This window comes from Pelophylax lessonae, assembly GCF_965119305.1.
Source record: "Pelophylax lessonae genome assembly, chromosome: 11".
NCBI lineage: Eukaryota > Metazoa > Chordata > Amphibia > Anura > Ranidae > Pelophylax > Pelophylax lessonae.
The window spans coordinates 199,195,225-199,207,263 of record NC_138778.1 but is presented as its reverse complement, the minus strand read 5'-3'; the positions used below and the strand labels follow the sequence as shown (position 1 = coordinate 199,207,263).

Genomic DNA, 12,039 nt, shown 5'->3' with positions numbered 1-12,039 from the left:
AAAAATCAATTTTTCCACTGCTAGATATTTTTAAAATAATTTACACCACTGTGTGCCTTTTGAATTTGTACCTATTTATATTTTTTGTATTTCTTATTATCACATTGCTGAGTCTTTGACCACTTTTGTTATTGGAATGTATTGGCAGCTTAGGCAGGTCTGAGGGTTTTAGAGCATCTGAGTGGGGATGGATCCGGAGGTCCTGGAGGCAGCAGCGTCATTCTGTTTACATGTTGGTAGAATGTTTGTTACCTGTATGCTTTATTTTTATTTATTTTTTAATACCCAATGTCTCTTTCCGTCAGGAGGATGACAGGTACGAGCAGACGAGTGATGTTCGGACGCAACTTAAGTTCTTTGAACAGCTCGACCAGCTAGAGAAACAGAGGAAAGATGAACAGGAAAGAGAAATTCTCATGCGGGCAGCAAAGGTTTGTGTACAGCTTTCTGTTACTTTAAAACATGCTCACATGATGTCTGCTTGTGGCATATAAGCACTTTCCGTGATCAGCTAGCTATACGTTTACTATCCCTTGCATTTGTCATTTGTGAATGAACACAGAAGTGCTCAGTACTAGTGTTTAGTAGTAAGTGCAGGGTGGCAGAGGAGGAGGAGATTGCAGACTCTGGAAGTGAAGGGTTGTCTTCCCAAAGGGACACTGTGTATGTAAAAAAAAAAACTCCTGATTTTGGCCAAATTGGTAGAAAAGTTTTGCCTTCAGTGCTACTTATAAGCGTAACTCCAGGTTTTGTCACTTTAAAGCTTGGCCCAAACACTATTTAAAGCAACAGAAAACCTGAAGACTTTAACCTGACCTTGAAACTTGCCACTTTACCTGTCCAAACACTTAAAGAATTCCAGGTATACATTATTTGATGCATAGTTACATTAGTCCAGCTTGGAAAAATGTATCTATGTACATACTAGGGATGCACCGAAATGAAAATTTTGGGCCGAAACCGAAAATGCAGGATGCCCTTGGCCGAAAACCGAAAATGACCTTTTCCCCCCAAAAAATTTAAAATAGATGGAACAGGGGCATACGCCAAAAAACAGGCAGCGACATACACCTGTCGCTGCCACCCTGTCACAGTATATTTACTGTGATGGGTTGGCAATAGGTTAATTTAATTACCAATGGTATTTGTATTATGCCGCATGAGGGGGGTTAATGTATTGTCACTGCTGCATTAGTGACCGACCAGTGGCAGTTAATTAACCCCTTTGTGCTGCATTAGTGCAACCAGTATCAGTGCAACCAGTGTTAATTAACACTGATACTGGTTGCACTGATACTGGTTGCACTAATGCAGCACAAAGGGGTTAATTAACTGCCACTGGTCGGTCACTAATGCAGCAGTGACAATACATTAACCCCCTCATGCTGCATAATTAATACAAATACCAATGGTAAGCTGCCTCAGCTATCGCCCCCCCCCCCCTCCCTCCTCAGCCTCAGCGTCCCTCTCCTACTCACTCCTCCAGTCACTGTGTCCATTATTCAAAAGTCCCGCCTCTGGCTGGCCGCCCGCCTCCCGGTGATGTCACTACTACTACGATCTGTACATGAATGAACTGACACACTGGGCGGGCGAGCGGCTGCTAATAGCTGTCAGTATGTGAGCTTCACTTCTCTTCAATTCCCTGACAGTCCGGGCAGGAGGGCGGGGCGAGCGGCCGCTAATACATAGTACTATGTGATCCTTCCTGTCAGCTCAGCGGGACTGTGTGTGAAATTCTGTGAATAAGATCTGATCTGACCTGACACCGGGCGGGGGGAGCGGCCGCTATTAGCTGTAACTATGTGAGCCTTTCACTTCTTTGTCAGGCATGTATCTCCGCTGACAAGGAAGTGAAAGGCTCACATAGTTACAGCTATTAGCGGCCGCTCCCCCCGCCCGGTGTCAGGTCAGATCAGATCTCATTCACACACAGTCACAGTCCCGCTGAGCTGACAGGAAGGATCACATATTTCTATCTATTAGCGGCCGCTCGCCCCGCCCTCCCGCCTGGTATGTCCATTCATTAATGCAGAGATCATAGTAGTAGGGACGTCATTGAGAGGCGGGCGGCCGGCCAGAGGCGGGACTTTTAAAACCTGCCCTGCGCTGCGCTGCGCCCTCCTCCTTCCTCGCGGCGGCCATATTAATTTCGGCACTGTTAACCCATTATCGGCCGAAATGAGGCTCATTTTCGGCCGATAATTTCGGTACATCCCTAGTATATACTATACCTGGGATACCTGTAGAGCTGGAAATCACTGTAGTAGACACAGCTACTTCAGTAATCTCCACTTGCTTCTGGGTCCTGTGTGGATTTGCTGTCCTACTGCATTCCAAACACTGAAAGTTGCCTGGTCGCTATTCAGAGAATGATCTGCATTTTCTCAGATTGCAAAGTTTTCTCTGTTTGTATGAAGTGGAGAGTGTTGCGTCACTGCCCTGCATCTCCACCTCATCCAATCAGAGACTGCTTTTCATTCATTGACCAAAATGCTATTGAATCTCTGGTGCTGAGTGGACAATCACCTGTGTTCCCAATGCAGCAGGGCAGCCACACGGGGCCAAGAAGCTAGTGGAGATCACTGGTGTGGCAATGTCTACTAAAGTGATGACCAGTTTCTGTAGCAGGGATATTGAATTAAAATTCAGAGGTTGGGTAAGTAATATTTATTTCCAGTAGCGGTCTGAATTAAAAGTTTTTTTTTTTTTTTGGTATTACTCTGCCACCCCCCCCCCCCCCTTTACATCACAGCCCATCCACTTTTGATCACCCCCCCCCCCTCCCTTTACATTGCAGTCTCTGATCTTTACATCTCTGCGCCCCTTCACATAGATGTCCCCCCTTTTACAATACAGGCCCCTCTTTACATTTCAGCCCCCTTTTCATTGCTTCCCCCTTTCGTATTACAGCCCCTTTTTACATCAAAGCTTCCCCCTTTACATTATTTACCTGTCTGCATCACCCCCCCCCCCCTTACATCGCAGTCTCTGATCTTTACATCTCAGCGCCCCCTTCAGATAGATGTCTCCCCTGTTACAATGCAGCACCCCCTTCACATTACTGCAGCCCCCTTCAAATCATTGTGCACCCTTTTACATCAAAGTCATCGGTGCCCCCCCCCCCCCCCCACACCCCTTACATAACAGTCTGCCCTAACAGCACAGCTCCTTTACATCTGTTCGCTCCTTTCCCCCTTCCCTTCTAGTTCTACCTTTCCATATCTTTTCCAATCTACTTTTACCTCCCTTTCTTATATAAGCCAGGTTTTCCCTTAATATATTTTTGACCATTTTTAGCCAATCTGTTATAAGACTGTGGCCTAGAATTTATCCATTTCCATGTAATCCCTTTTCTAGCTTGATATAGACGTCTCAAAACTGCTGTTCACCCAGCCCCCGAACCCACACTCTGCTCCATGTACCCCTAAACACATAACACCGGATCCAATTGTAGATTTGTTTCAAATACCGAGTTTTATTCCAGCACCTCTTCCCAGTATCTGTGTAGTTTGGGGTACCTCCAAAGCATATGGATCAAGTCTCCCAGTGCAACCTTACATCTGAGGCAGGATGCATCTGGACGTTCCCCAAACCAAAACAATCTTTTTGGTGTATAATATGGTCTGTGAATAATATAAAACTGTGAGTTTCTGGGCTGCTGAGAGGGATAATTTATCTATTGAGGTTACTATACCATTCCATTGAACGTCTGTTAATTTCCCCACATCCTCCTCCCATTTTGCTCTGCTAGGAAGCGGAGTCTTTTTTTCAGTACTTTTAAATGTATATTTTTTTATACAATTTCGAGATCAACCCCTTTACGCCCCCTAAGGGCCACTTTTTAACTTAAAAAGCAGGGCAGCTCCCCGGTAGAGCCCTCTGGGTTTTAGGGATCTGGAAGTTCTGTAAGCGCTGATGATCTCTTTAGGATGACCACATATACCTAAAATATATGGAGGAAAAAAGACAAATTCCTCCTAAAGCTAATCTCTGTTCTGTGGGTTACTGTATGCAGAATGTAATTACAAAATCCATCGTGCTCCTAACACTTGCATGAAATGCAGAATTGTTGTCTGACTTTTCCCCTTTTGTGCTCCTTTCATAGTCTCGGTCACGGCAGGAAGATCCGGAGCAGTTACGGCTAAAACAGAAAGCAAAGGAGGTGAGTGACACCCTTGATGTGTACATGCCTCTCGCTGTCTCAGTGGCAGTTTCCTCATTTCTTCTTTTGTGTCCCCTTCTACAGATGCAGCAGCAGGAATTGGCACAAATGAGGCAAAGAGATGCAAACTTAACGGCGTTAGCAGCTATCGGCCCTCGAAAAAAGAGGAAAGTGGAGTCCCCGGGCCCTGGTTCAGGGTCAGAGGTATGTATCTGTTCTATAACTACTTTTTCAGCAGTTTATTGGTTGTACCAAGCAGCAACTTCATGTGGTTATGGTTGTGTCAAAGCTGCATTTTGTGAGCGCTTCACCAGCTTTCCCAAATGTGCCAGACCGCAAGTAAAGGCAATTTTGATGACATCTTAGTATTAAAAGGGTTATGAGGTACTTTTAGAAAACTAGAACATTGAAACCCTGTGAACACTTGTCTGCTGCTGTGGGGATGTGGCACTCGGAACTGTCACCAATCAGCAGCTCCAAAGCTACCAGCACTTTTCAGAACTGCGTGGCTATGGAAGATATCTTGCCTATGGAAACCTATTGCTTTCCAGTGTGTGCTGTGCTATTTAATCACGTGCATTGCATTTTTGCAGCAGTTTGGGTAACAAGGAACAAGCTGCAGTAGCTAAATGTAACAACTGGGAGACCCCTGCTGCTGTGTAGAATGATGCTGTCTTGCAAGCGGTCCTTCACTCCAGAAGGCTGGTGGTTTCTATTGGATAAAAGGCAAAACTGCAGGTGGCAATTGCAGCAAAACTACCTCCAACCTGCCGTATTGACAAATGACGGCGGGCAGGATGTTCTGTTGTTCTCTCACCGCGCTTGTGTGGGGGTGCACGGCAATAGCAGGTGCGCTGTGTTACTGGTACATGATGCGACTCTTTTCCGATGCGATCAGCTGTGGTGATCACTTTGGTAGTTCATTGTAATTGTATTGTATTGTAACATTCATAATGTATGGACAGTCAGCTCACACTGACAGTCTGCAGGAGTCTTGCATGGCACCTGTGATCTGCTGATCAGAGGTGCAATACTTTTCAGGCTCCTACAAAAAAAAAGTAGTAAATGCATATTTCTCTTTCGTTCATGATGGACACAGCTCCTGATTCTTCTTAATCATTGGTTTATACTGCCCCCTAAAGGAGTAGGATACTAGGCAGAAAAAAGCTTGACTACGCCTATGGGCAGTCCCAGGGAATATACACTAGGGATGGACCAATATGGTTTTTTCAGGGCCGATACCGATATTTTGGTCACACCCTGTGGTGGATGGCTGGCTGGCTGGCACCCTGTGGTGGATGGCTGGCTGGCTGGCACCCTGTGGTGGATGGCTGGCTGGCTGGCACCCTGTGGTGGATAGCTGGCTGGCACCTGTGGTGGGTGGGTGGCTGGTACAGTGGCTGGCTAGTACAGGGCCTGTGGGTGGCTGGCCTGCTGGTACAGGGCACGTGGCTGGCTGGCTCATTGGTACAGTGACTGGCTGGCTGGCTGGCCGGTACAGGGCCTGTGGATGTGGGTGGCTGGCTGGCACCTGACTGCTGTGGGTGGGTGTATGGCTGTGATACACTCCGTGAGACTAGTCCCGACTCCAGACGAGGCTGTCCAAGGTGAGGGAGGCGGGCCTAAGAAGACAGAATGACGTCACAAAAATATCTGCAATATTGGGTAGTTCCGGGGCTGATTCCGATATATCAGGGAAAGTGCATATCAGCCTTGGCAATAATCGTTCGATCCCTAGTATACACCCACTCTCAGCTATAGGCACTCTTTTCTGCCTAGTCAGGAGGCCCTACTAAGGGCAAGGACCCTCGTCGTAGACGTAGGGCCCTCCTCCTTGGCACATAAGAAGTTATTTCGTACCTCAGGGTCGACTGACAAGGGATCAAAGCCCTTCAGAGCCTCCTCTGGATGATTAAAGCGAACTTGGTCTGGCAAGTCAAGACCCTTGGACAAGGTCACTTCAGCAGGAAGGTGCCCCCCCCACCCATATATGGGGTGGGGGGACATCTTCGTTGGTTCGCGGCCCTGCGGACTTCCCTGGTACAAGATAAGTGGGTCCACATGGTCATACGGTCCATTTACATTATCGAGTTTCGTTCTTACCCTCCATTAAGCTTCTTCCTTCCAAGGTGCAACTGTCCCCGGTCTGCTTACAGGATCTTTTTGGGGCGGTGCAAGACCTTTTACTTCAAAGGGTTATTGTCCCAGTTCCGACTTAGGTACGTTTTTAGGGATTTTTACTCAAACATGTTTACAGTCCCCAAGAAGAAAGGCAAGTTGCGTCCAATTCTGGACCTCAAGGCGCTGAATTACTTTGAGTGGGTTCAGAATGGAGTCAATTCGCACAGTGGTGGCTTCCCTGCATCATGGGGATTTTCTTGCCTCCATCGACATCCAAGGACGCTTACCTTCACATTCCAATATGTGTCGGTCACCAGCGCTTCCTCCCCTTTGCCGTGGGAGAGGAGCATTATCAATTTATGGCGTTACCCTTTGGTCTCGCCTCCGCTCCTCTGTTCTTCGCGAAAGTGTTGGCCCTGGTGCTAGCATTGTTATGCCAATGGGTTCTCGCAATACTGGGCTACTTGGACGACGACCTTCTGCAAGCGGGGGTCTTCTCCTACTGCTCTGGTGGAAAACCTTGAAATCACCATATGAACTTTGAGGGAGTTTGGCTGGATTCTGAATTTTCAGAAGTCTGCTCTGGTTCTGTCCACAAAGCTGGACTATCTGGGTCTGACTCTGGACTCCGCCTTAGCCAGAGTGCTTCTTCCTCTGGACAAACTCCAGAAACTGCAGGCTGCAATTCGTCTCCTGTTGTCTAGCAGATGGTCATCCCTCCGGACTTGCATGCTGGGGTGCTGGGCATGATGGTGTCTACTTTCGAAGCGGTTCCTTTTGCACAGTTCGATATGAGGTCCCTGCAAGGGAGATTCTGGCCAAATGGGACAAGAGTCCGCAGTCTCTGGACAATCTAATCTGGCTGAGCCGGGGAACAAAAGAGTCTCTGATATGGTGACTTCATTCTTCGGCGCTTTGCTTCCTCCCCTTGTATTGGACAGTGATCACCAAGGATGCCAGCCTGTCCCTCTGGGGAGGGGTCCTCAACTAAAATCTTCAGGGGAGGCTCTGGAGGTAGCCGGCATTTTAAGGTAGGCAGAACGGTTCTTCCAGCATCCTCCGCTGTACACATTCCAGGGGTGGAAAACTGGCAGGCAGATTACTTCAGTCGGCAGGCGTTGGAGCAAGGTGAGTGGCCCTTCATCTGGAGGTGTTCCATCAGTTGTGTCTCCGGTGGGGCATCCCGAGGTGGATATGTTGGCGTCTCGGCTCAACAGAAAGGTGCAGATGTTTGTGGCTCAGTCTTGGGATCCTCTGGTGGATGCCACAGATGTGCTGGTGACCCTGTGGGGTCAGTATTGTCTGATTTACGCCTTCCCTCCTCTCAAGCTTCTGCCAATACTTCTACGCAGGATCGAGGCAGAAGAGATTCCAGTCATCTTAGTGGCCCCGGAATGGCCTCGCCGGGCTTGGTACGCCGATCTGGTGTGGCTGGTCGTCGAGGTTCTTTGGAAGCTTCCTCTCAGGGAGGATCTGCTGTCCCAAGGACCAATCTTCCATCCTCTTTACAGTCACTGGCTTTGACTGCTTGGCTTTTGAACGCCAGGTGCTGATGGATAGAGGTTTTGTCTGAGTCAGTGTTTCCAATGGTGTTAAAAGCTAGGAAATCTATTTCTAGGAAGATCTACCATTCGTACGTGGAAGACGTACATTGCGTGGTGCGAGTCTCTTGGGGTTCATCCTCGCTCTTTTTTGGTGGCTCGGATCTTGACCTTCCTTCAATCGGAGGTTGAGCAGAAACTGGCCTTGAGTACTATCAAGGGTCAGATGTTGGCCTTAGTGGTCTTCTTTCAGCGGTCCCTGGTACATACTTTTCTTCAGGGAGTTAGGCACTTGACCCCTCCAGTGCGGTCTCTGTTGCCACCTTGGGACCTCAATTTGGTACTCCGTCTTCCAGAGCCTACTTTTTGAGAATCTTCAGATGATTCCCCTGCTTACGCTATCCCAGATGGTGGCCTTTTTGGCGGCTATCACCTCTGCGTGCAGGGTGTCGATATTGGCGGTGTTTTCCTGTCCTTAACCTTACTTAGTGCTTCACAGAGATAAGGTGGTTCTTGTCTCTGATTTTCATTCGAATTAAGACATCTGTGTTGTCTTCCCTGTGTCCCAGGCCAAAACATCCAAAGGAAATTGCTTTGCATGCCTTAGATGACGCCTGGGCAATTAGGGGTGTACATGGCAGCTACGGAGTCTTTTAGGAAGTCAGACTCACTATTTGTGCTCACAGATGGGCCTCGGAAAGGGTTGTCCGCTTCCTCTGCGACCATTTCCAGATGGATCAGATAGACGGTAGTTCAGGTCTATTCCATCAAGGGTCAGGTTCCTCCTTTCCGTGTCAAGGCGCATTTTACCTCCTGAGCTTTCACTGAGGCACAGTACCTCCTGAGCTTTCCGTCATCCAGCGTCAGTGACCAGGTTTGCAAGGCGGCCACCTGGTTGTCGGTGCACACTTTCACAAAGTTCTCTAAAGTGGACGTGTTGGCATCTGCGGATACTTCCTTTGGTCGCAAGGTTTTGCAGGCTGCTGTTTAGAGGACCTGGTCCTCTTTGAGGGTGTATTGTTTTTTCAGGTGAGCTCCAGTTGTTTTGGTTGAGCTCCCGTTTACTTGGTTGGCTATAGTTAGCCTTGGGAGTTTCTTTTTCACTGTTCCCACCCCTCATGTTTAACACTGCTTTAGGACATCCCAACGGTTAAGAAGATCAGGAGCTGTGTCCCATCAATGAATGAAAGAGAAAATGGGATTTTTGACTTACTACGTATTGAAGAAGCACGTAGCAGTCATATGAAACGCGTCTAATGTCCTACCTTGTACCACTTATGTTAATTAAGGAACTTTTCCTCATTGGATTCTGTGGTGGTGTGCGACCATTTTCTTTCTTCCTTCATTCTTCTGACACTGCTTGTAACATAACTGAGAACCTATAGCAGAGAGAGGGAGTATATCCCCTGGGACTGCCCATAGGCGTAGCCATACTTTTTTTTTTTTTTCTGCCCAGTGTCCTACTCCTGTAGGGGGCAATATAACTCAATGGTTAAGAAGATCAGGAGCTGTGTCCATCAATAAACATCAGAGAAATTGATTTTACAGTAAGTCAAAAATCCCTTTTTTTTTATTTTTTTGCAAACAAATTTGTGCATTTATTTATTTATTTTTTAAAAAACCTATCCTTTAAGGTCTTGGGTGGGGATCTTAGAGACACCCTTTTTTGCACTTTCTCCTTTGCAACCATCGAACACCTGGCATTTTCCGGTAGGGGGGGAGCATGTGATATGCTCTTCTCTGACTGTGCCCGAGCCTTGCAGCCAATGGCTAGCCCAGAGAACTGACACACGACCAGTCAGTGATATAACTGCTCGCCAACACAAGTAATTTCATCCCTGGCTATGGAGGGGGAAGGAGCTGTGAGGAAGCTCAGGCATACTTCCCAACTTTTTGGGACGGGATCGAGGGACACCCATTAGCAAAACTATGTAGACATAGGACACGCCCCCCCCTGTCACGCCCCCTAAAAGGAGAATTCTACAAAATAAATGATTGGTTAAACCCACAAGTGGTGTGTTTTTTTTTTTGTTTTTTTCTTACCACCACTATATTGGCTTTTGAAATTTACAAATGCAGCAATTTAGAAATTAAATGAAAGGTTTAGCACTGGGAAACACTTTTTGAAAGGTATATGGTGCATTTTATATACAACTATATGGATAAGATCAAAATGTGGAATACATTATGAGGAAAGAGGAATAAAGGGACATTTTTCCAAATCGGGGACAGTTGGGCGTTTTGAGCTCATGTAAGGTGAGGTATTAGGTGGTTGGAGGACACTTTGCTAAGACACAGTCCCTTTTCTCTGCAATTGCAGGGTGAGGTGTCTTAAAGCAGAACTTAACTGCATCTGAGCACCACAAACCAAAAACACTGGTTAATGTATTTTTAATATTCAAAGAAACTCCCCACCCATCCATGTCTCCATGCTTTGTTTTGCTTAGAAATCACTTTAAAAACCAAATTTCTGTGCATTTCTGCTGTGGTCATCTTGGCTAAGAGCAGATAATTCATGTAGCATTTACTTCCTGGAATCCATCTGCCCTTAGCTCAACAAGGCAGGAGGGTGTGCTTAGTTGAGAAAAACCCCCCTCCCCTTCTGAGGACTCCTGGGATGTAGGACATCGTTTTCCTAGGCCAGGAAGTAACTGAAGAAATGTAAAAAAAAAAAAAAAAAAGTTTAAAACAAGTGAATATGCTATACTTTGCTATTTATTAATGCTAGCAGCATGAGGATTACAAATAATCCTTGTTGATTGAGAGAAGAACTGGAGAAGTGCAGCACTCTTGCATCCTTTGGTCTCTTTAAAGTGATTGTAAAGTTTTTTGTTTGTATTTATATAAAAAAAAATGTTATACTGTATTTTCTGGCATATAAGACTACTTTTAGTTTTCAATAATTTTTATTGAATATTTTATGAGAAAGAACATGAAAAGTACAAAAATTGTCATTGTTAACAGACAGATCAGTCCCAATTAACCCATCGCAATTACAAAATAAAGCAGAGAGAAAACAAAAAAAGGGAGAAATGAACAAGCGGCTTAAACTGCCACCATGCGCTGTCGCTTGGGAAAAGCAAAAAACCTGTATACCGACCAGCAGGAAGCAAAATAACATTAACCAAAAGCAAGTATTAGCGGATACAAGCAACAAATTATCACAAGCAATAGGGGCTAGAAATGTAGGAAACAAAAAGCATAACCCCCCGCAATATCAGCCTCCTATTCAACCCATCGCCCTGTCCCGGCACCAGGGCAGCTAATGATAGCGCACCGAGGTATCATAATTGAGAGTGCTCAAGTGGGCTTTCAGGACACATGCAAAAGTCAGAGATAGAAGTAAAGAATATCAGAAAAGATAAAAAGGGGGAAAAGGAAGGAAGAAAGAAGAGGAGGAGAGAAGAGGAGGACCGCGCCCCGTGCCCCACGTCCCCGATACCCCCACGACGCTGCTCCCGCTAATTACTACCAGTAAGGTAGCGGAGCCACGGCATAAGACTACTTTTGAACCTCAAAAAAATCCCCCAAAAATGGGGGTCGTCCTATACGCCGAGTATAATATCTCCAAGGTAACTTAAGTATAAGTATTACCGGTAGATGTAATCTCTCAAGACGCTGGCTGTGTGGGAATCCTATACCGGTATACCGTATGTATACTGTGTGTAGCCGAAGCTACGGTACATACGGTATACCGGTACAGGATTCCCCGCACATCTTGAGATTACTGGTAATACTTAGGGTACCTTGGATATATTATGAGAGATTACATGTATTGCAGTACTAGGGTACCTTGGAGATCTATGAGAAATCTGATGTTTTTCAATGGTGTTGCCTTGCTTCGGAAGGGAGGTAGTCTTATACGTCGAGTATAGCCCAAAACCTATGTTTTAACTTGAAAATTAGGGGGGTCGTCTTCTACGCCGGAAAATACGGTACTTACCTCCTCTGTGCAGTTGGTTTTGCACAGAGCAGCTCCGATCCTCCTCTTCTTCTCAGGTCTCTCTTCGGCTCTCCTGGCTCCTCCCTCCCTTTGAGTACCTCCACAGCAAGTAGCTTGCTATGGGGACACCCGAGCTGAGTCACAGCTCCGTGTGTCCATTCAGACACTGAGCTGCCGTTCGGCCACGCCCCCTCTCTCTCCTCATTGGCTAACTTACTTTGATTGACAGCAGTGGGAGCCAATGGGGAGGGGTGTCAAAGACAGCTGAG

General features: G+C 46.6%; 1 protein-coding gene across 4 annotated transcripts in view; it reads left to right on the top strand.

Annotated features, from left to right (window-relative positions):
* Window positions 1-12,039, top strand: part of TAF4 (TATA-box binding protein associated factor 4) — a 136,424-nt gene that overhangs the window by 121,917 nt on the left and 2,468 nt on the right. For all 4 annotated transcript variants that reach the window (XM_082271519.1, XM_082271520.1, XM_082271518.1 and 1 more), the window contains 3 exons: window positions 306-431; window positions 4,109-4,165; window positions 4,250-4,369. In XM_082271519.1, coding sequence (XP_082127645.1) covers window positions 306-431; window positions 4,109-4,165; window positions 4,250-4,369 — 303 coding nt within the window. The remainder of the gene's footprint in view (window positions 1-305; window positions 432-4,108; window positions 4,166-4,249; window positions 4,370-12,039) is intronic.